General features: G+C 33.8%; 1 protein-coding gene across 8 annotated transcripts in view; it reads right to left on the reverse strand.

Annotated features, from left to right (window-relative positions):
- The window catches only part of LOC143234037 (netrin receptor UNC5C-like), a 131,041-nt gene that overhangs the window by 28,072 nt on the left and 76,552 nt on the right, over window positions 1-26,417 (reverse strand). For 6 of the 8 annotated variants that reach the window (XM_076471051.1, XM_076471052.1, XM_076471058.1 and 3 more), the window contains 2 exons: window positions 24,944-25,228; window positions 13,854-14,021 (listed from right to left, as the gene is read on the reverse strand). In XM_076471051.1, coding sequence (XP_076327166.1) covers window positions 13,854-14,021; window positions 24,944-25,228 — 453 coding nt within the window. The remainder of the gene's footprint in view (window positions 1-13,853; window positions 14,022-24,943; window positions 25,229-26,417) is intronic. The other 2 variants (XM_076471055.1, XM_076471054.1) reach the window with 2 other exon arrangements.

The following is a 26,417-nucleotide window of genomic DNA, read 5'->3' on the forward strand; positions in this document are numbered from 1 at the left end:
CAATAGAGATTACGATATCGGACAACACTCTGTAACTCAGATCATCAGACTGACCAGATGACAATAGAGGAAGTAATTCATTTGGCACCAGTGTACATTACTTTTATAGAGTGAGATCAATCTTACATCACAGTAAAACAAGTACACATAACTGGCATGTATATAACCACCTATGATTTTCATAGTAGTTACAATTTGAAATAATAACAACAGCAAACAAAAGTAATACTAAGGATAAGGTACTGTATGAAAATAATGGCGACTATTTTACACCTTAAACTTTTGCCGCAACTCACCATCTACTCCCGTAAAGGAGTATTTCGCGTTGTTTACTGCAACCTTAAAATATACGTTTATAACGATACAGAAAGGGGGCGACTGGTAATGGGATTGAAAGCAATTGTGTATCGTCCCTACACTGCAGGTTGGTTTTCGTAATTTCTAATAGATCGAAGTTGTATCTTTACTAAAACGTATACCAGATGGTGGTCATCTCTTAAACACAAAAGAAAATTATCTTTTGAACTCCTTTTGAGTATACTTGGGCTAAGGTTTGGAACATAAATCGTGTAATAAGAACAATACTAATAATTTCACTAATATTAACAGTCTCGTAAAGATATGGTACTAACAACACAATAAACTAAGTTCTTGATGACTTTATTCAAGTAATAAATTAAAACTTTAAGTTTTTTTCTTGCCCAAATATTTTATGCATGGGTTCCTTTAGCACATTACAAGACTTCAAGAAGAAATGGACCTAACATAAGAGCACTCTCACAATAATAACTTCAATTATTTCTAGAAAAGCAAACAAACAATACACGAATAAAGTACATGTCCCGTTATATTAATTTTAGATCAACTTACCAGCATGAAAGCACTTGATCTAGTATATGTTCGTACGTAAAATTAAGAAACAACTCTTGTTTAGAAAGATAAAAACTCAAGAGAGAATCGAATTACCTTTAGATCTATTCCATGGTTTTACGTAAGAAATGTTTAACATGACAAGCACGGAATCGAAAAGAACATAATTCATTTAATTCCGAACTGAATCATGCACTATCAAGTCTTATCACGTGCATGTTTGAATTAATCAGTTGTAACTAACAAACAAGTTTAATTAGAATTTTAAACTTTGGTTTTTATCTCCTCGACCAAGGACTTAAGTTTTGCTTTCAGAATAGTTATTTCCACCGAAACAGTTTGTCTACGGATATACTACTTTTATCAAAGGAAAAGAGGATAGATAAATTTTCAGCTCCATGACTTATGACGCCGATAGAAGATATATATAAGCATGAATTTATTTAGTCTGCATTTCGTACAAAACTATACGAAGGTTATCTGCCCTACCTGTCCCTAAATTAGTAGTAAAATACTGGAAAAAAGGCAGTTAGTCATCTCCACCCATCCTCAACTCTAGGGCTAACTTTTTACCAACGAATAGTGGGATTAACCGTAAAATTGTAACTCCTCATGGCCGAAAGGGGGAGCATGTGTGATGACATGTGGATTCGAACCTTCAACCATCTGATTAGGTCCCTAACCACATGGTCATACCAGATTACAAGCATGAGAATGTGATATAATAATGGAAATATATCCTTAACATTATAGCTTATAAACTCAGAAGGCAAGTTGTCAAAGATCTCAGATTTATTTCGTTCTCAAAAGCTAATAAAATTTTCTGATTTCATGGTTTATATTTAATATTTTGCTTTTACTTCTTACTTGTGCTATTTCGTTAATTTATTTAGAATTATTGTATGCATGATAATTCCTAATTGGAGGAATATCATCGAAGAACTCGGGTATACTTTGTTGTTAGTTGTTTTATTTTAGGTATAAGTTGAAGAAACGTCCTGCTGATGTTTCATGTGGTTGGAAAAATAAAAATAAAAAAACTTTGTAAAAGATTTTACTTGAAGACAGCGTTAGGCTAAACATTACACAGAGATTAAATCAAATAGTATGGTAAGTATTGTTTGTTTGTTTTTTAATTTCGCGCAGTTACACGACCTGCGCAAGCTGTTCCTAATTTAGCAGTGTAAGACTAGAGGGGATGCAGCTAATCATCACCACCAACTGCCAACTCTTGGGCTACTCTTTTACCAACGAATAGTGAGATTGACCGCCACGTTATAATGCAACCACGGCCGAAAGGGTGAGCATATCTGGCGTGACGGTGACCCTCGCATTACAAGTCGAGTGCTTTAAACACCTGGCCATGCCGGGCCGTATAGTAAGTAAGCTTGTTTGCTCGTTTCACACAAATCTAAACAATGAGCTATGTGTGTTCTTTCCATCGGGAATAATCGAACCCAGATTTTAACGTTGTAAGCCTATAATCTTAACACTGACACCACGGGAAAAAAGAAAAGTAGGATAAAATATGAATGCTAGCAGTGTTAACATCGAACAGAAAAAGACTTGGAGAAAATAAATAAATAAAAACTATTATAATAACACACTAATAATGAAAACGTAAGTAAAATAGATAATTAAATAATAAAGAGTATGAGTCAATGAAACTAACAGAATTAAAATAAACAGAGGATTTTAAAATTATGTTTAAAACTTTTAAAACACTTAAATAAACTAAAAATAATTTAAAGAAATTATAAATATAAAATCACTCTTTTAAAAAAGAGGTTAACATAAAGAAACTTTTATACTAGTCATAAGACGTAAGGTTAATTATATTTCTAGACACCAAGTTCTTTTTCTAGTTTTTCTTTAAGGACTTCAGAATTAGAAGGATGTATAATAACAATAGTATTCCAACCGCACTAAATCTGTCATATGCATTGCCCAATTCAGAAATCTTCAGGCCAGCTGGGATACAACAAATAGACTAGTGGTGGGTACACTACTCATGTAAGCCATTTGAAACAACATTTGTTACGATGTGTACGCCTTTTACAAACCGGCAAAGAATGAACTGTAATCATGCTTGTTATAGTACATTATTATTAGGTCTATTACATTTTTTTAAAGAAGATATTAACATGATGCCACTTTAAATATAACATTTATATAAGGGCATTTTTAAAGATAGCGGTAATGTGAAGACGCTATGAATTGAAACAATATTTTTAAATAAAATAAAATATTCCACTAATTCCATTGGAGAATAAGGTTCCAGTAATTGTGTCGGTTGTGAAGAGTAGTAGGAGATTTTATAGTGAATATTGGGACGTCGCAGTGAATTGTTATATCAAAAATTCCATCTGGACGGGCGTTATTAAAATCTCCCTTAAACTAATTACATAATTATATCTTCTGTTTTCATTATGAAATTTGTCTTATCTGATATGAACTTCAGTCCAGGTGGTTAAGCTTTGCAGCTCTTAGTCTTTCTTTTGGATTAATTTCGTAGAGCAGCTGAGACCATGTTATTACAGATATTGGCGTCTATTAACCTGTTAAGAAGACGTAATTAAATTTTGTTAATCACGTTTCATTATGAGCTAAATATCATTAACTGTACTTACAATATTGATGACCAGACTGACGTTCGTATTTTACGTTCTTCTTTTAACATACAGAAAATAACCACTTAGGTTCATTCTATTGGATGAACTTTATCTCTAAACATGGTCAGCATAGACATCCACAGATAACACTAAAAATAGCTTTGCAGAAACATTGTGCATATTTATTCAAGTATAGAACACCAGGGTAAGTGTCTGACTGATAGCATCGTGTGGGACTCGTTCTTGTACATTTATTGAATGGAAATAAAAGAACAGCGTGCACTTATTGTTACATATTCTTTGAGATATCAATCAATAAAACATATATTACTGGTTCTTGTTTTGGTCTTTCATAGCTAACGTGTGCTTTATTAACTTTAGCACTTAAAAAAAAAGATTTTTGAGTAGTTAGAACAGAATGGCAATTCCATTCTAATTACTAATAATCATTCTATAAGTAATTACGATAGAGGTCTCTAACGTTAATACAGAAAAATCCTAAGAATTTAGTAACTTATATTTTTCTGTCTTCGGCCTCTCGGATGACTAGCTAAACAAAACATGGCGACTAGAATGAATATGCTGCTGACGAATATGTAACATAAAGAAAATGTGCCATAAATATTTGCCCCATAGAATCCTCACATACCCTCTCCTGTAATAGCGGATGGAAACATTACCAGAAAATCTACTAAAAAGGCATTTTCTTTCATCACAAATACGCAGGAAAACATAGTAAAATGGTTATTTAAACTATAATAAAATTTTTTTTAGTTATAAAATACACAGTGGTAACGTACTACAGATATAGCCTTTTAGCTAAATCTTATCGTAACACACATACATTGTGATGTTTTATGTTGAGATGTTTAATTTATCTAATGTGTTATTTTAAAGATATAACTATGCAATTAAGCTAAGAAATATTTCAACAACACTTCTTTAGATGGATTCGTGATCCTACAATCCACTGTAAAAACCTTGTGTTGATTTTTTAAAACATCTCTTTGTGATTTAAAATACCAAAAAATTAATTTATTATGGCATAATAATGGAAAACGCCCAGAGGACTAGTAGGCATATCTTGTCGGTGTGTTGTATTTTATGATCATTAGAACTCATAAGTGACGATCGAGCCGATACAACAGGTATTGACAATTTAAAAATCATATGCCTTCTTGATATTCTGTTAGCTGGTAACATGAAATCAGGGATAACAATGAGTAATGGGACATCATTTTATAAAGTACAGTCTCAGTATAAAATATGAGAGCATGAAGTTACTTCACATACAACAGGAAATTTGCGAGCACAGAGAACGTGTTAAATCAGCAACTAGCATAGGCTTAGGTAATTTCGTAATTTCTTCACGGTTTGACATCTAAGAACGACGACGCCAGTTTTAATTGGCTTACAAAGTAATGAGCACAAAGAGTTAATTTCACCTGCGAAGAAAGCGTGACATACAGATGCTGCAGTTACGATACAACAACAGAAATAGGACACTTTATAAGTAAAAAAGCAATGCCGTTATAAGAGACGTGATCATAGAGTAATATGATTTGAATATAAATGAAAGCAGTATCTCAGATTCTGCAAATTGCAGCGACATATTAAAAAGCAAAAGTAACAATAATCACCTTTTGTATGGTGTAAATTATGAAGCACAATTGCAATGATAGAAACACACTAAAAACATATACAAAAAAGCAGAAGTTTTAAAGTGATGTTAGTGCACGAGGATCGACTATACTACTTTAGTAGTATACGAACTAACGTTTCCCCGTCAGTTCAATAGTAGTTTGTTTGTTGTTGAATTTCGCCTAAAGCTACATAAGGACTGTCTGCGTTAGCCGTCCCTAATTTGGCAGTGTAAGACAGATGAAGACAGCTTGTCTTCATCACCTACTGCTAACTCTTGGGCTACTGTTTTATTAACAAAGATTGACAGTCACATTATAACGCCTCCACGGCTGAAAGGGCGAGCATGTTTGGCGCGACCGGGATGAGAACCCGTAATCCTCAGATCACGAATATAGCGCTCTAACTACTGGATCATGCCGGGGTGTTCGAGAGTACAGTTCTACCAAAATTTTTAATATATCAAACATAGATCATTTGGAAGATGAACGATACTTTGATCTTTCATGGACGTAATATTTCTACAAAATTAATAAATGTAGTAGACGTTTACACCTCTCCATGAAAAAAAATCTACTTATTAGCATATATATATATATATATATATATATATATGTACCAGTTGGTAGATAAAAAAAATGGTATTGTATGATGTACTTTTTCTTATTCTCCTGTTGTGTTATAAGTTTTCATTAAGCAGAGGGTAACAACTCACAAAAGAAATTTAGAATAAGATGTTTGAGATACTTGGATGAAACTGCTTCAGATAACGAACCCATAAAAAACCACAAGTGAAGGTAATCAACCAAATGGTTTCTAAGTTTTTTAACTTGAAATAAATCGGAAGCTCTTGTTACACATATAACAGAGAATCGAAGAATTGTAAGGTTAAGTTTTATGGTTTCCAGTTAAATTACAAGCTTGCCGTTTCTGTGAAATATGTCTAATTCACGTGAAATTTGCGAAATTTACATTTATTACTCTGTTTTTCAAATTTGGTATTAAACTACTAGCAGAATAATGTGTCATTTAACAACGTTTATAAACTCGAATAAAAACGCATCTGTTGAAATTATATAGAGGACTGATTATATAAATCAACAACCGCACAGTTTTGATGATCAAAATTAATGTACTCCGAAAGCACAGGAACAAATTAAGGAACATAACATACATTTCTGTTAAGTTGCTCGTAATGTTTAACATTCTCTTGTTAAAACATCACAAAAAGCATTCTAGAATTCCGCTGAGCGCTAACTATTAGTATAAACTGATGACTAAACAATATTTAACTTGTTATAAGTATAAATAAAAGAAATGGTTGGCTCACATACTCCTGGGGATTTAGTCCTTTCATTTTTATATGGGCATATGGGTAAACTGATACTAAACGAATAGAAAGTCTATATATATATATATACTGTTAATATTTTCGGCCTTATTGGAAATATTTCTTTTTGAAAAAGAAAAATTCAAGAGTGGTTTTCATATTTGTTTGTTCTTTCGTTTTCGTTGTCCTATGCACTTGTCAGTTGTATTGATTCAACAAAACACGTACTAACACGTATAAATACACGTCTCTATGTAAACAGATAGATATATTGTCTGAAGAAATAAGTAACAAATCTAAGACCAAGTTCCTGCCATACTAGGCCATTTTTTTATAATGCGTGACGAGCACACAAAAAATACGTTCATAAAGTTTGCTTCCAATTTTTGGAAAAGCATTTTTTAATGTTCAAAACTGAAACGTTTTAATATATCTCCTCTCCCAGTAGCTCAGTGACAATTCTCGAGGCTTATAAAAAAAAATTGAGTTTCGATATCTATAGTGGATGAGCAATGTATTATTGTATAACTGTTCTTACCAATAAAATATATATTTTATATAACATTTTTAAGTTGTCAACCACACCTACCACCAACGTACTTGTTACGGACGGTACTATTCTATTACAGGTATACTTAAGTACGTTACATTTACTTCAGAAATTAGGCAGTATATAATTCATAGTCTGTTTAAAAAATATTCCTGTATTCTGTTACGAATATGGATCAATAAAAATCTAAAAACGACGTAAATTTGCGACATTCTAGTATAATAAGTTAAGTTATTTTATAACTTATGTTTTAATGTTCTTGTTTACTTATTATGATACATTATCTTATCAAGATACCTACTGTTTTTCACTTGCGAATCTCGTTAACTGCGGTTACATCTTCAGTTATTGCCAGTCTAGGTTGTCTCTGTTTTCACATTGGAATATTTGGCCTCGACGACCAGTAAGATGACCATGTAAAGTAAATGATCTGACAGTCATTTAGGAAGACACAACTGTTGCGAAACAGGTTTACCTAATTATGACTGACACAACTGTTGCGAAACATGTTTACTAATTATGACTGATACAACTGTTGCGACACAACTGTTGCGAAACAGGTTTACCTAATTATGACTGATACAACTGTTACGAAACAGGTTTATTTAATTATGACTAACACAACTGCTGCGAAACAAGTTTACCTAATTATGACTGACACAACTGTTGCGAAACAGATTTACCCAATTAGACTGGCTCTACTAGCAGACAAGAAACCTTCTGTACGATCAGTTGGCCTGTTTTCAATCAAATTTGCTGTGGTCTTTATAGAATCTAGCTGTGTTTGACATAAAGCTGAGTTATTTATATGGTTGGATTACATTTTAGTCCATTGTATATACTTAATGGAAGGTTTCTGAATATAGTTTCCTCAAGAATTACACTGGTCGTCAAAAATATCTCAAAAATAGTTTCTTGGCACGTAGCTGGTAAATGGTTTAACAACTATTGGGTATGAAAGGAATCTAGGTTCTCTTCCGCAGTGTTTAACCTTAGTTATCTGGGGGAATTTCTAATAGGAGTTCATTTATCTAAAGAGGAACATCAATAGTGATGTTCCAAGTATGAAAACTAGACAAAATGAAGGACACGAATGGTAATGGCACCATTATTCAATCTCAAATAATTGTCAATCTAGAACTGACGAAAAGAAACAAAACAACACTTGAAAGGTGGTTATAGAAAAATGGTGAAAATCAGCTGTATAGAAAGAAGGTCTGACCTGGTATCTAAGGTGCTCGATTCGCAATTTGTCGGTCAAATATTTGAATCATGGTTACTGAATATGCTTCTTATTTTAGTTATAGAGCTGTTATAATGTTGCGGTCAATCCCACAAATGCGTTGGGAAAAAGTAGTCCAAGAGTTGGCAGTGAGTGGTGTTATTAGCTGTCTTTCATCCAGTCTATCACTGCTAAATTAGGAACGACTTGTGCAGACAGCCTTCGAGCACCTCTGCGCGAAATTCACAAGAAACCAACAAATAGATAAAAAACCATTGAGAGAGTATTAAAGCATTAAAAATAAAACTGTTGAACAAAGTTAGTTAATGAAGAATACGCTATTTATGACAGATATCATGATGAGTTAAACTGGAGAAAGAAGATCGAGCAACAGGTTCGACGCCATTGAAGATGGATTAAGGATGATAATGTTGAATTAGGATATTTATGTACAGAGAGCGAGGAATATACAACAAAAACCTATAATTGTCGACACATAAGGCTGGGTTTATTTGTTTTTGAATTTCGCACAAAGCTACTCGAGGGCTATCTGTGCTCGCCGTCCCTAATTTAGCGGTGTAAGACTAGAGGGAAGGTAGGTAGCCATCACTATCTACCGCCAACTCTTGGGGTACTCTTTTACCAACGAATAGTGGAATCAATTGCAACATTATAACGCCCCTACGGCTGAAAGGGCAAGCAGGTTTGGTGTAACAGGGATTCGAACCAGCTACTTTCATATTACGAGTGGAGCACCCTAACATCCTGGCCATGCCAGGCCGTGGGCGAAATCAAACAAAGTAAACACACCATCGTAAAATCAATACTGAGTTTTTGAGGCGATTCAAAGAATTTGAATAACTAAGAATGTGCATTTATCCATGTGAAAATTTCACAAACTGACACCTAGTGTTGCCTCGTTAATGTTGGCGAAACGTAGTAATTTTAATACGTTAATGTTGCAGAAGTGTAAGCTGCATTCAAGTTGCTTATAAATATGTGTAAAAGTATGGATATCTCTTTCTTATTATCCAAGGTGAACGTGTAGGGGAACGCGGAATCTATGTTTCGTCTCACTTGTCGTTAAAGTGGATAGACCATGTAATATGAAATTGGATTTGGCGAAACTCTGAAAATAAAATACACTACTCCTGTATTTAAAATTGATTTTAACACAAGACAACGTGTTTCTAAAATTTTGTTTTACGGTACTTCCCGCTAGTACAGCGGAAAGTCCACTGATTTACAATGCTAAAATCAGGGGTTCGATTCCCTTCGGTAGGCTCAGTAGAGAGCCCGATGTGGCTTTGCTGTAAAGAAAACACACTCTCGTTATATGGTAAACTAGATGGGCGTGGCAGGAACCCTTTTGTTTTGTTTGTTATCAAGCAGAAAGCGACACAATGTACTATCTGTGCTTTCTCTCCCCTCCCACACGGATATCAAAACCTGATCTTTAGCGTTATAACTTCACAGACATACCGTTGTTCCACAGAGCGGCAGATACTTTTCATCGTTGATTCTGATTGAAGTATTATTGTGTTGAGCACAACACTCCGAGGCCATCTGGTGCTAGAAATTTATAAACTGAATAAGGTTGGTTTGTTTTGAATTTCGCGCAAAGCTATACGAGAGCTATCTGCACTAGCCGTCCTCACACGAATGGTGGGCCTGACCGTCATAATATAACGCCTTGACGGCTGAAAGGGTAAGCATGTTTGGTGTGACAGGGATTCGAACTCGCGACCCTCAGATTACTAGCCGAGTGTCTTAACCACCTGGCCATGGCGGGTCAAACAAACTGTTAAAAGTCCCAGAGCATAAGTAACAAAGAATGTTGATGTTCATTGTGACAGAAAATAAATGTAAAAGCACAGTAATACAGTAGTTGTTTACAAAAATAAAACAACAACAATTAACACATTATTTTCTAGTTCAATTAATCTGGTTTTTAATTTCTAAGTTTTAATGTGATTATCGTTTGTTTTAGCTCATCGCTAGAGATTTATTTGCTTAGTTTTTGGCCACTTTTGCGAAGATTCTAAAGACAGTTTTAGAAAAAGAACTAGAACTTTTTGTTGAACTCTTCAGTTTTTATGTCAGTTGACGAAAAGTCAGATGTCTGTCACAGTTATACAAGAAATATATTTCCAACATCTGATTTTTATAGAGTTTAAAAAGAAGAACATGATAGAGTGAAAATTCCAGAGAGCGTCAAACACAAAGATTTAACAACCTAAATGTTATTTTTTCTGTGATTTGTATCCTGCTCGAAATAATAGGAGAGACTTTCAAAAGCATACCTCGGAGAGATGTTAGAAGGAAACTGTTTTAAACCGTATCTAAAAGATAAATGAATATGTAATCAAAGACAACATAAAATGTTTTTATCTATTAGTTTCTTGAATATTTCTTGCATATTTTATAAATTTTCTAGCCTTTTGCATCAACATCTTTTTTTGTTTTTACTTATGACATATTAAACTGACATCCTAGAATAAATGTCACCGGAAAATTTGGTTGTAAATACACCTAAAATACCATAACGAAAGATTATGACTAACATAAAATTTCTATAGAACTTAAAAACTATTTCTTCTTTTTCACATTTCATACACCCAGTACTCTAAAAACTATAGTTTTTCACCAAAGGTGTTATAGCTGTAATGTACATACGATACATTCGTAACACTGCAGACAATTCCAAGTGTAGAAATATAAATTCTTATTTAATATAATGTTCTACAATTTTTGAAAGTTAATTCAACATTCGAAATATTAACGAAATGAGCACGTGGTTGTTTATTTTCAGTAAACTTTTTTGTCTAGCGAATCAAAAACATATTTCGGTTTGAAAACTAATAAATATTTCTTGAAGTTCAAAAAAGGTACAAAATTTTAATTGTTAAGAAAAACGAAGTCACACTTTTGTCAAACTCTCATGTAAACGACATCAAAAATATACTTGAATTATGAAAATTGTAGAATTGTTATTTGAAGATAAACATTACTTGTAAATGCCAGTATACTCTCCAAGATTTCTTTGAGCATACACTGTTTGGATATAGTTATTTTGAGCCTGATTCAAATATAGTTTATTTTTCTTAATTTATAAATAATGCAACTGAATTAATATGTACAACGGAGGAGGGTAAAGCACGTTTCGCGCATGAAACTTCTTTTTTATTGTGATAGTTTATATTTATACGCACAAAGCTTATAAAATGTAAAAGCAGTGCTATGTATTTAAAATAATTCAAACAGTTAAGTGATCTGCATAAACTATTCATGTATGAAGTTGGGTATATTTATTTCTGAACGAATCGGAGGCCGTGTGAGGCATCATGAAGGCTGAGAGGTTAAATTCAAATGCATTAAACTTGTCCTATCAAACACCTCTAGTTCAAAAAGACACTTCGGATTGAAATGAAAAACAACAACAAAACACATCGATTTATCAAATCAGAGACACCAGATCTCGTTACACTCTCAAAACTTGGGTATCGGAGACAAATATTAAGATTCAACAAAAACACATTTAACGGCATTTTTCCAAAATGGTAGATAAATGAAAGGAAAATTACTTATTGACTTGGGCGTATCAGTTAAAAAACAATTTGAAGCCAACTTAGGAATTATTCTCTTTCTTTTTTGTTTGTTTACAGTTGTCATGTAAAGTAAAAAGTTACAAGAGAATGTGTCCATGTTATAGAAAATCAAAGAAAGAGGTAAACATTGTTGAAAACGTAAGGAAGACACTTGAATCACAGTAACCAACTGGCAGTTGGATCAGGAGCCTCAAGCGGGATTCACCTTAAAAATTAGCCTTCACAGTAGATGCTATTTTTACTGAAATTAAAATGATTTTGACATAGTTAAATAGTAAATTTCAACTATAATAGATATTCTTTGATAAATTGTTCGGACAGAGTATTCATGATGTAATTTTGTAGAATTGACGGCAGACCTGAAGACGAAAGGCGGAAGACTTTCGAAACGTGGTCCTCTACACTTGTGTCTCCACAACTGGCAGTTGCCGTCCATTTTACAAAGTTTTATTATAGTAGATATTATTTTACTGAAATGCTTTAGAGTAATGACACGATATTCGTGAATATATGAAGTGGGTATGTATAGTTTCAGAAAGTTTATGTCAAAACTTCTATTAATCGGATTCTATTACTCATAATTTTTTGAAGCACGGACAAGATTTACATACATAAGCGACTAGTAGATATTAAGACACATTTATATAATGCATAATAAGTAAATATCAGCTTATAACAAATAGGCGAATTATTAAAATTCTGCAAGAATCAGATGTATTTATTGACATTCCTTTTATTTAGAAGGTCGTATCCCCGTCACAGTAAACATGGTCGCCCTTTCAGCCGTGGGGATGCTATAATGTCACGGTCAATCCTACTATTCGTTGATAAAAGAGTAGTCCAAGAGTTGGCGGCGGGTGGTGATGACTGCTAAATTAGGGACGGCTAGCGCAGATAGCCCTCGAGTAATTTTGCGCAAAATTCAAAACAAACCAAACCTTTTATTTAGTCATTTCTGTGTTTTAGAATCAAAATTTTATCAGAACAAAACTGATGTTTTTCATGTCATTTTTTTACCCGTAATTGAAATACGTGTGCAGGAAACTGTATGTTTTACAGCATATTTAAAATGCTGTCTGTATGTGGTACAAGATATTTAACACAATAGAACCATTAAACACTAGTCAACAGAAAGATTAAGAATATAAAACGTCTATAGTCAACGGCAATTTTAGGCCTGAAACGCCTCAACACTTCGGTAATTTAGGCGTTTTAAACTATTAAAACTAAGAGACTTGCTTAGTGATGGAAGGAAATTGGTATTGACAATTTGGGAACTTACTGAACATGAGCAAAATTGACTTCGTATTTAAAGTCATCTGTGGCTGCAAATAAAGGATAAGAAACACTGTAATTGTACCTAATGAAGCTTTCACGATTATATTTTACCAGTGACTTAAAGGTTATTGACTAGATTAATACAACTCTTGTTAAAGTATTGTATTGCTATATAAAGTGATTAATAGAATAATTTGTTTTGATTATATATATATTTCATATGACCATAAAAAAAACGCACTAGCATAATGTTCTTCATACTAGGAATCCAATCCTCAGAGTTCCCTGAACATAATACAGTACAATCAGACCTCTTAGTTGCAGCCGGGTGGTTAGGGCGCTTGACTCAGAATTGATGGTGGCAGGTTCCAATCCCTGCCCCACTAAATATGCTCGCCTTTTCAGTCGTGGTGAGCGTTATAATGTGATAATCAATCCCACTATTCGTTGATAAAAGAGTAGTCCAAGAGTTAGTGGTGGGTGTTGATAATTAGTTTCCTTCGCTCCAGTGTTTTGATGTTAAATTAGGGACGAATAGCGCAAATAGCCGTCGTGTAACCCTGAGCGAAATTCAAACCAAATTACTGAGTGGCTTTCCCTATACACTAGTGACCATTGTGAGGAATGAGCCTATCGTGGATTCAATCCTCAAAATTATCTGGACATAATACTGTACAATCAGACACTTGAGTGACTTTTCCTTCACATTTTTGAAAATTATTGGATCAATTCTCGAACTTACCTGGACATAACACTGTGCAATCCGATCTTTGAGTGGCTTCCCCTACACATTGGTGACCATTGTTGAGTGGAGTTGGGTTAGTGCACATACGACTTCGGAGTTTCGACCCTCTACCACAGCGGCGAGTACACTCACTCCAAGGACTCCAGGTAGACCATCCTCCATTTACTGCATATTTGAACAATAATGAAGTTTGGGAATAAAAAATATGACACAAAATAAAACTGTAACGGATAATTAGTTCTCAATGTTTGGTGGTAGAAAACATTCGATACATGTTATTGTAGCTTGACAAACTTTCGATACATGTTATTGTAGCTTTACAAACTATTGGCAATTTACATTGGGTGAGGTGGGTTTTGGGTTTTCGACACGTCAGTTAGAGTTCTAAGTCCTGTTGTGGTTTTAATTTTAAGGCTTATATTAAGAACTGTTTTATATTTTACTACGTAAGAATGTAATTAAGAAACACCTAAGCTGGGCATAGACAAGTCAGGATCTACCACTCTTAGAATCGTTCATGCAATTAACTTGCTTAGTTCTCAATAACGCCATTTTGAACATCCAGAATATTATAATCACATGAATTATGTACATAATTTCTTTATACCTGATTAACTTCAACCTTTTGTCCATAAAGAAAAACAACTATTAAATACTCATAATATGAAAATGATTTGTTCACATTGGACAATAAAACTGATGACAAGTTGACATTGACCCAGACAATGTAGTAAAGGATTATAAGTATTAGTATATCGCTTCGTAGAACATTAAAGCATTTAATCAAAGACAAAACTTCCCTGTGAAGGACTGAGTGTAGTTTAATTCTTAACGTGTCGGAATCTGTCTTAAGTATCTATGGGTATTAAAACTTTTGTTAAAATAAAGTAGAGAACAACGTTTCGACCTTCTTAGATCATCTTCAGGTTAACAAGATATTTAACACAATAGAGCCATTAAACACTAGTTAAAAGAAACGTTAATAATAAAAGACATATGTAGTGAAGTGTAATTTTAGGTCTGAAACGCCTCAACACTTCGTTAGTTTAGGCGTTTTAGCTAAACTATTAAAACTATTCCTTGTTTAGTGATGGAAACTGGTATTGGCAATTTCAGAACTTATTGAAAATGAACAAAGTCGACTTAGTGTCGAAATGTGTGTCAGAATGTCCAAGATTCTAGGTATCTCGCTGAAGACACTCTGTGTTTTCAACTATGAAAGCGTTATGACCGTGAAAGTTAAGCCTAATTCACAGATATATAACTCTTAAGCGATGTGTTAGCTAGTTTGCCTCAGAAGCCTTATATTAGAAATATTCGAGTCGGCCATTTAGCTCACTTCATATAAGTTTTGTACAAGTAGGAGAAGACATATTATGAAGAAACAAATTAAGAAAATTTTATGCCAAAGCTAATTCAATTAAATCTTTTGAATTCAAATTAATGATAAAACATGTTTCACTTTACGTGCCAGGTTAGTTTCAAGTTACGCTCTCTTGTTATTGAAATTGTTCAGCTAGTAGATAAGAGCTATGAAACAGTGCTACGTTTAGAATAATACACAAGGTTGCATTTCTGTTTATATTATATACATATGAAGAACAAATGTTAATGAAATTAAGACTAAAGTTCATCTTTTGATCATCGTAAGTGATCATTTAATATTACTTTTAATATTACATTTCATATTACTTTTAATTTTACATTTAAAATTACTTTTAATATTACATTTAATATTACTTTTCATCTGAGTGTAAATGTGATATTATTCTGTTGTCGAAATTGTTTCGCAATGTAACAATTCTATGAATAACAAACCTCGAATTTCTACTAAGCCGCCAAAAGATGTACATAATACATAATATCACTGTTGAGTTGAATTTTATACACTAGTTCTCTCAGGGTAAGCGCAACTTCAGACGAAACTAAAAATAAAATTGTAATACATATTTCAGGTATTAATTATGTGTTTTCGAAAAGCTGAAATAAAAGTTCCAAGTCAACCTTTTAATGTGGTTTAAACATTCCTGACACACTGTTATTATTCCATGAGTTCCAAACTGTCTAATAAAACTTAAACATCAGAAAGAAGGTATAATAGTCAAGTTCATGTTTTATTTATATATATTATTTAGGTCTGGTATAAAAGCAATGGTACATTCTTAAGGTTAAAAGTCTTACTTAAATAGACTACAATAAAAGCAACTGATAAAAGACTGATCTTTTTTAATTTCTGGATTTCTACATCTATCAGGCCTGTCCCGACGCTGACCATTTTACTGTCTTCCAAAGCTGGTTACTAGTTGTGGCATCCACTAATGAACGTTCTAGTGTAGACAACCCGAGAGAAATAAGACCGTCTGAAGAATAGACAAAGATAGTAGGTACTTAAGTTCTAATTAGCATTTACCCTATGGGATGTAGCCCAAAGACAGACGTTCCTACCCCATACTGGGGAATATGGTTTTAGAATGTTTTTACTTCAGCAGGGTGCCCTCTACCGGCACATATCGGTTAACAAAGTGTCTTTTGTATTCCTTTATTCATATTTTAATTTACTGAAGAGTCGGCGCCCACCCAGTCTCAAAAGAAAGATACGTTTATTGGCACGACATCCCTAATTTAGAACAATTTGATTGGCTTGTTACTGTTGCGAGTTAAATTTCATACAAGCGCATTCTACAGGAAAATAAATCTCGCCTAATTACATAAACCTATCCTTGAAATCCTTCTCCCCATAAAAAGACAACAAACAAACAAATACATTAAACAGTAATTGCGCTTTTATCTATTACAATCGAGTGTGTTTTGCTTGGAAAACTGGTATATCAATTATTTTAAGTTCCTCTAAGACTTGAAACAATAAGAATAGGGCCGTCAGCACATAAAAACGTTTTAAAAACATGTGTAGAATTACTATGTACTATTAGAGAACTTAGAAGTGAAGATTTCTTTCAATGACTAACCATTACTATGCAGCCCTTTTTGTTTGTTGATACCTTCAGTGAGTCAATTGTAAACTTAAGGACTTCAAACGTTAAAATTCGGGGTTCGATATAAATTTGTGGTGGACATAAAGTAGATAGCTTATTACAAAGCTTTGGGCTAAAATAAACTTTGTATCAATACAAAATTAAAAAAAAAACATTCCTTTGACTCTTGAGATTTGTTTTCAGACAGGTATCAGCCATGGAATCAATAAATTGTTTCAGTAGGAATATTGAATTTTGAGAGACTTAAGATAGAATTAATGTAAATTCTCAGCTTACTGTAGGTAGTGCTATAAGTCAAATATTTCGCAAAAGTGAGTGAAATATTCTGAAAAGTCTATCTATTTGTGCAAGGTTTAACTTACACCCCATACGAACCTCCTTTTTATGTATCTTTGATTTGGTTTAGTTTGAATTTCGTGCAAAATTTAACCTAGATTTAGTACAATCCTGTCAGCACCGATGTTGCTCTTGGACGACTAAAATTTCACTCTAATTAACAACTGAAGTTATCTAAAATGATCCGCATGATTATAAAATAGTTGATGTGGACGTATTTTACCTTTAACTATAATTCTTATAGAATGAGTGCATTACCTAAAACTACCAGAGAGAAACGTTACATATTTACATATAAGGGGTTTAATTTTGTTTTACTTAAATATAAATTATTTTTATAACGAGAATTTTCTTTTGTTTGTTTGTTTTGGAATTTCGCACAAAGCTACTCAAGGGCTATCTGTGCTAGCTGTCCCTAATTTAGCAGTGTAAGACTAGAGGGAAGGCAGCTAGTCATCACCACCCACCGCCAACTCTTGGGCTACTCTTTTACCAACGAAAACTGGGATTGACCGTCACATTATAACGCCCTCACGGCTGGGAGGCGAGCATGTTTGGCGCGACTTGGGCGCGAACCCGCGACCCTCAGATTACGAAGCGCACGCCTTAACACGCTAGGCCATGCCAGGCCCTGAATTTTCTTTTAACGAATACTTTTTTCTCGCTTGTAAAATATTGAAAAGACTTTCTTTGTGCGAGAGTTTTGTTTGTTTGTTTTGAATTTCGCGTAAAGCTACTCGAGGGCAATCTGCGCTAGCCGTCCCTAATTTAGCATTGTAAGACTAGAGGGAAGGCAGCTAGTCATCATCACTCACCGCCAACTCTTGGGCTACTCTTTTACCAACGAATAGTGGGATTGATTGTAACATTATAACGCTCCCACGGCATGTTTAGTGCGACTGGATTCGAACCCGCGACCCTCGGATTATTTGAGAAACAATTTATCAGTTTTCATATCTTTACATCGAATTCCTTTAGAATATTCAACATTGACTCAATAGAATATTTAACATTCACTCAATAGGCTGGGAGTAATTAACCAACAGATTTTACAAAATTGAAATGAGGCTAAGTCTAATTTAGAGATCATTAGGACATTTCCTGTAGTTCATAGTGTTCACACGCAAATTTTTGCTGAGGTTGGCTTAATAGGCTCGGAGGATTTAGGGTTAAAAAATAGTGGCACAGCGGTATGTCTGCGGTCTTAAAATGCTCAAAATCTGTGGTGAGCAGAGCACACATAGCCCTTTGCGTAGCAAATATTCATATTTGTCATTTATAAAAACAGCAACTTTCGATCACACGAAAATGTTACTGTGAACAGCCTTTTAATTTATGTGTGTATGTGTGTTTTCTTATAGCAAAGCCATATCGGGTTATCTGCTGACTCCACCGAGGTGAATCGAGCCCCTGACAAATCCATAGGTTTACCGCTGTACCAGCGGGGGGCCTCTTTATGTTATACTAGGTGAAGAACTCATCCAATGGACGTATGATATGAAAAATCTTTTGCAACAAAGGACAGAAAACTGTTGCTTCCATTCTGTTTTTAATTAACATAAGAATACTAGAAGTGCAAAAAAAACTACATAAAGGTAGTAATAGTGAACTGAAAGACAATAAAACTACATAAAGGTAGTAATAGTGAACTGAAAGACATACTGTTTTCAAGAATTTTATTACAGTGGTTTCGTAGTTCATTCTAATGCCAAGGAGTATATAACATTAGTAGCCTTCCAAAATTAAAAATTAAATCAGAGGGAGGGTCCAACCCCCTTATGACCTTTCTCGTGTCATCTTGTATCACTATGTCAAGTTTGATGATGATTGATCAAGAAATGTGGAACATATAAGAAACAGATACACACACAATTATTGACGTTTATTTATATAGATTTCAAAAGGTCTAATAGTATTTTCCCATATAATTTAAAAGAACCATATTGTACTTCAAAATCTTCAGAGGCACCATTGTTTATTTATTTATTTATGTTTTACTTTGGGTTCAGAAAACCGGGACCAGTGGCAGCATGTACACTATGGGCACCAGTTTATTTGGGGAGGGTGGCGTATTTTCTAAATGGTAATCAAAATGAATTTGCTCCTATTCCCTGCTGCTACACTTCACTGTGGTCAAAGTAAACAAATCAATAAATTCCTCTGATAGCAATATTACGAGACATCCATACAGTTTTGGTTTGGTTTGAATTTCGCGCAAAACTATTTGAGGGCTACCTGCGCTAATCGTCCTAAATTTAGCAGTGTAAGGCTAGAGGAAAGGCAGCTAGTCATCACCATCCACCGCCAACTCTTGGGCTACTCTTTTATCAACGAATAGTAGTGGGATTAACCGTCACATTATTACGCCATCACGGCTGAAAGAAGGAGCATGTTTGATGTGACGAGGATTCGAACCTGTAACCCTCAGATTACAAGTCAAATGTTTAATCCCCTGGCTATGCTGGACAACCTATACAGTAGAAATTACCACAATGTATGTTTTTTTCAATTGTTTTTTGTATTTTAAATTGTTAGCAACCTGTTCGCTTAAACCGATTAAAAGAAAGACGCCCCCTCGTGGTATATCTGTGGACATATACTGTTAGAAACCGAGTTTAGATACCCATTGTGGGCAGAGCATAGAAAACCTTTTGTGTAGCTTTGTAGTTAATAACAAACAAACCAATTATTGTAAGGTAACGAATGATTATTTTGCACATAATGATTATTTTTTCAATTAACTGGACACTCTTGCTCAGAAAGATACATAAGCAGAAAACTTGTAAATAAACAACTTCATTTATATACAATATTTTTATCCATGTTAGCTACAACGTTGCTTATAAATTACTAGTTTCTCTTACATTCATGAATCAATAAATAAATGATATATATAGCAAATGATATTAAATAGAAAGATAATTGTCTAAACTTCTAACAGTTACCAATAAAAGACCAATGTAGATTATAAAATGTCATTAATCACGTCTAATGAGATTCCATAATTGGATTCTAACGTGCGGTATTACAAGTACTAACTAATTAGGATATTTAACCCCAGGAATTTTACAGAGAAGTGCTTTTTTTCGTTAATATTATTATTATTTACATAATTTTAATTTCACTGATAATTTATCATTTACCTGTTCATATCAGATTCGAACTTAAAACTGGGAGGGCAATGTCCCCTCTCAACCCTTGTTGCTAACCTTGTAGAAGACTAAAACGCGCAATGTGCAGTATAGAAGTAAAATGTTCTCACGTATAGAGAGTACTTTGTGGTCAAAGGACTTTATATGGAACATTTATGAGCTTAGAATCCTCGTTATGTTTGGAGGCGCCTGTGCCGCTATGTATCTATTATTGTTTTTAGATCGAGAAAACTAAGTTTTCAGTTTTTCTTTATCTCACCCTTTCGTAAATTACATTTAATCTGTTTTCCTTGTCCCGTGCATGGCTCACGAGTGTAGTTTATGTTTGAGAATTAACGACGTCTCTGAATAACATACTGATTAACCCTCTCCCTTTCTTTCTCATTGATTTCCACAACATCCCGCCGTTGGCGATCAAAATTCATCTAGTATCTTTTCAATAGACCAGATGCACATGAAGTCATGGAAATATCTCGATTGATTTACCAGATAAGAAAGTATTTAATCTCGTGCACATAATCTATTACTTGACTTCAAAGTACAAATCCATCTATTGCTGACAGCAGATATTTGAAGATTCGATTCTGAAACAGACAAAGGTATTTTGATCTTTTTCAGAATTTGCATGATAAGAAATTCACAACCGTCACTAAAGCTTTCAACCTCTTCTCTTGGCATTACTTTACTCATGTAAACAATAGGAAATTGTTTTATTTATCTTTGAGTAAGACATTTAGACTCACAATAACAATATTGTTATAAGTTTTCACCAGTTGACCACTAGGTGGTGTTCATACAGTTTAAAGGCTCTGATCTTCTGAATGAGCGCTTTTTAATTTCATGTCCAACTTGCGAGATATAGTTAATTCTGTGAACCATCACGAAGTACATTCGGTGGGTTCTAATGTTGTTCTTATTGGTAAAGAAAGAAAGATCCTTCATTTTCTTATTTAATAAGGGGCTGTCGTAATGTTGTTGTTCATTGCGTTTTTAACATCTCGTGCTTTCACACATCACCTTTCAAATCTTAATGCATTATTCATATTCTATTTAGCGTATTAGATTGTTCTCCTGAAAGTTTTTGAGGAAGATTATTTGATTAGAGACTTTAATGTGGACTGCATTTGCTTCAGAAGTTTTGGATGACGTTTCGAGCAGCTAATGCTTTCCTCGTGAGCATTATTGCCAAAATTCTTTGAAAAACGTGAAGTCGTATTAGTTAGTTTGAGGAGGTAATTTAGTGCTATACTGCCCCCCAGTTATTTAAATCTCTATGTGCTATGACATGGTGACGATCATCAAACAACTTTCAAGGAACCTAGGAATTACAATACATAAGGCGTTATTCAAATTATTTAATCCGTGTATAAATTTTCGAAAAAGTATTGCAGAACTACACCACTTAGCGTGTAGATTTTAACTAGTACAACAATTTAATCACGCTTTTTCCAACAAGTATGACGAAAATAAGTTTTAGAATATTAAATAGTTTTGAATTATATGTGAATTTTTAAAACTTCTATATTGTGTGATGTAAGAGCACACGGGTAAAACAATAACATTTCATGACGAAGATTTTATAGTGAAAGAATAGCTATTTATAGTTACTTCGTTTTATTATTATTTTCGGCTCGGCAAAGCCAGGTGGGTTAAGTCGTTCCACTCGTAATCTGAGGGTCGAGAGTTCGAATCCCAGTCGCACCAAACATGCTTGCTCTTTCTTTTTATCACTATTCATTGATAAAAGAGTAGCCCAAGAGTTGGCGGTGATGACCAGCTGCCTTCTCTCTAGTCTTACACTGCTAAATTACGTGTGACGAGAATTTGAACCTGAGACACTCAAGTTATGAGTTGAGTGCCTCAACCACCTGGTCATATCGGCCTAATCGCTGTATTTTGATAACTAATGATCAAACTTGTTCAGGCATAAATTTTTCATGAATAACACGCTTTATCTTTGTGCCTTTTGCATAAGTTTGGTTTGTTTTCGCATTTCACACAACGCTACACGAGAACTATCTACGCTAGCAGTTCCTACTTTAGCAGTGTAAGACTCAAGAGAAGGTAGCTAGTCCTCACTTCCCACCGCCAACTCCTGGGCTACTCTTTCACCAACAAATATTGGGATTGGCCGTCACATTATAACGCCACCATGGCTGAAAAGGGGAGCATGTTTGGTACGACGGGGGATTCGAACCCGTGACCTTCGGATTATGAGTCAAGCGCCTTAACCATCTGACCATGCCGTGCCTCCGAGTATGTGAAGATCTTTCCTGTCATGCAAAACGAGAGCGTGATATTAATATATACTCACGAGTTTATGGCCAGGAAGAACTATATCATAAACACTATAAATTATTTAAAATATTTTTAACAGCTTCAGTGATTTATTTGAATTTCTGTGTACAAATACACTTTATATAAAATTCACATTATAAACAAAAAACTAAGTTAACGCAAATATAACTCTTTCTTTCCAGATCATCTCTTAACTTCTTAACTGATAAAATAACTGAAAAATAAGAGCTACAAAACCTTAATTAGTTCATTGTATTCCAGAAACTTTCGAGTTCATACCGTCTGTAACATGTACATTGTTAACAGGCATTAACAAGGGTGGTAATTGAAATAGATGTAAATTATTGTATTTTATTTGAATCAGTTTACACTATATAAATCAACCATACTAACGTATAAAGAAAACTGGTATATTATATGCTGCTATAAACAGTATACCATAGTATATTTAACCTTTAAGATGCGATGCCTTGGATGAGTTTTTACAACTGATATATACGGATTTCAAAATAGACTGTTACATATTTTTATTTGAAATGGAACGAATATACAAAATATATTGTTGTGCAAGGCATTAAACTTATATTCCTTGTGTAAAGAAACCAAATATTAAAAGTGTTTCACATTTTGTATCCCTTAGTTAGTCTTTAATCTCATGCGAAATTGTGAAATACGCACAATATGTAGTTTCCATACCATTTTTCTGGTTTATTTTCTTATGCACTTCATTTTAAATAGATACTTATGTCCAAGAAAACTTATCGTATTATGTAGCCTTCCAATTAGTGACTTATTTATATGTCTCTGCCTTTTATAACTCTCAGTGGAATGAAGTTCCCCTTCCGGAAATGAATGAAATCACCCATTTTATACATGAAACACATTGATACTCACAGTAGTAATTAGTGCGCTTTGGAGAATTCCCTCTTATTGTTTAATATACTGCCCAATGCTAAAAACTACCTTAGTCACTGAATTTTCTTGTCGGTTTTCAATAACAGGCAGATGAATTTAAAAAAATAACAACGCGTAACAAATGTTTACTCTAATTATGATTTATTGCAACATAAATAAAAATAAATCGATAAAGATTACGATTTGCCAACTGAGTCCAATTCACACCGTAATAGTCGTCAACCGCGTAACATCTCAAACATTATTATACGTGTCGTTTCTTGGCTAGCCCAATGAGCCTTAGTGTTACGAAATCCTCATTACGAACATAGTTTGGTTGACACAGTATTATAGACTCTTTCTTTACTCTCAATTAGAAGTTATTTTCTGCACTTAACACAGGAGTTTAAATCTTTAAGAGTCAAAATGATGAAGAGAAAAGAGAAATAGCAAAATTATGTTCAAAGTTTTCAGCCTGTTATCATAAAATGTTCGCGTAAATTCATTCACTGAATACATCGAATTCAATTTCCTAACCACTCTATTTCCTGAATATAAAAGTAAAGCAGTCGTCTCCTATTTCAACTTGGTATTTGAAACCAATTTCCTGCAGAATGAGAGCACAGATTTTGTTCTCCACAGTATTTGACATTTCCAGTGTTAGTTAAACTGTGCTATATGGATTTATACACTCAGTGAGAAAAACAACAACAAAGACATTGATAAGCCACTCTAAAAGTATCAAATTTCTCCTTCAAAATCCTTCCAAAAGTAATATACAATTTTTTCGTTACAGCGTAAACATCTTTTTTTCTTTAACAACTGCAGCAGTAAGAATATTTCAAGTTTTACATAGTGAACATGGCATAAGTTACGTTGTAGACAGATATACGTGTCTAAGTATATTTCAGCGTTGTAATTATATAATAACACAGATTTGAGTGTATAAATTATAACCTCGAGGGGGAGACACAAAATACGTGATCGCATTGTATAACAACGTATTTTCATAATTTGTTAAAATAATACTTTGAAAATTAAATACAATAGATACATAAAAATACACTGAGTGAATTATATGATTTTTCTTTTTTCTTCAGGAGAAAAGCATATCCCTGTATCAATGAAAAGATTCGACTATTACAGCGAATTCTCTGGTCAATTAATAGTAACAGTAACTCTGTTACAAATATTAGTATACATTTTCTGATTTTCTTTCAATGCAGTGTATTTTAGAGTTACAAGTGTTCTAAGCTTCTCTGATGTTGTACGATGGAATTAAATATATTAATATAAATACATTATCCGAGAAAAAGAAAGTTCAATAGGTAATGCAATTCCTGAAACCATATAAAAAAATAGAAATAAGAACAGGACAGAAAAGAAAACGTTAAAGAAATGGGACTTCACTTACCATAAACAGTTACTGTGGCGGTTTCACTGAAGCGTTGATTGGCTATATTTTTAGCCCCACAAGTATAGTTACCCGAATCTGCTAATCGCACTTGGCTTATCAACAGATTACCTTCGTTCGAGATTATGAAGTTTGTTTCTCTACTGGTGTCTATAATCTCGTCGTTACGGAGCCAGAACACTTTAGGTGGTGGCACACCCTCTGGCGGCAAACAGTGAAGCGAAATCTGGCCATCTATTTCAACACTGGTGCTTAGGGGCTGGTTGATGAAATACTTCTTTAAGTCTGTCGAAAAATTTGCAGTCAAAAGAAAAGTAAGTTTTCCGATGTCTAAACACCAAAGTTAAATAAGTTGATGCGAAAGCAGAATTGAAATATGAATATTTCTATCACACACGTTAGACAATTTATATCTGAGCACGTTTTCAAAGCATAGTAACAATATGCATGTGTTTCTCAAAAGAAAAATACACCCATATCAGCACTATACTGTAACAGTTGGCAAGGTTTGACACCGACCAGGAACAATGAGCTATGCACATATGAACTTCGATGTAGATAATACAGAAATAAAGACAATGCATGTTTAAAATTGAAGTTTACTAAATATAACCAATAAAAACTAATTCACAAAAATGTATAAGGCCTCGTACATCCGTGATTTAATGCACCGTGGTTCACTTATCCATAGTGTTCTCTTTTGAGCCTTGACCAGAACGGATAACTTTCTTACTAAAGTGTTACTGATTATAGTCACGGTTAAAATAATCACAAATAGAAATTCATTTAACTGACTCATTTATCTTTATTCCACTGTCTCTTCATACGTGCACATATGGAAGATTTGTTTGTTATTAAGCACGATGTTACGCAATGGGCTATCTGTGCTGTAGCTATTACAGATATCGAAACTCGTTTTCTAGTGTTGTAAATCCGCAGAATTATACTGTGTTATAAAGAAGACACAGATATCATTCTTATGTATTACAAACATAATCATTAGTATGTACATTTATTTTTCACTAATCCCTTTAGGCGTGGCATGGCAAAATTAATAGAAAGCTAGATTCACAGTACCCGTACTACCAAACATGTTCGCTTCTTTCAGTTGCGAGAACGTTATAATTTTATGGTTAATCTCACTATTTGTTGTCAAAAGAGTAGCCCAAGAGTTGGCGATGACGAGATAACAAGTTGCGTTTTCGCTAGTTTTCACTGCTATATTAGGGACGGCTAACTCAGGTAGCGCTCTTGTACCTTTGCGCTATATTCAAACCAAACACACTAAAATCTTTAGTTTGATAGCTGGCACACAAAATATTTTATAGATATACTAACAGTTTAACACACATATTGGTTTCCCTCAGTTATTAAATGTAAGTAAATAACAATGGGAATAAAAATATAGATAACTTTATTAAAAACTTTTATGTATACACTTAGTAAAAAAAATACTTGATTATAGTAATGTTAC

The sequence above is a fragment of the Tachypleus tridentatus genome, chromosome 12 (assembly GCF_004210375.1).
Source record: "Tachypleus tridentatus isolate NWPU-2018 chromosome 12, ASM421037v1, whole genome shotgun sequence".
Taxonomy (NCBI): Eukaryota; Metazoa; Arthropoda; class Merostomata; order Xiphosura; family Limulidae; genus Tachypleus; species Tachypleus tridentatus.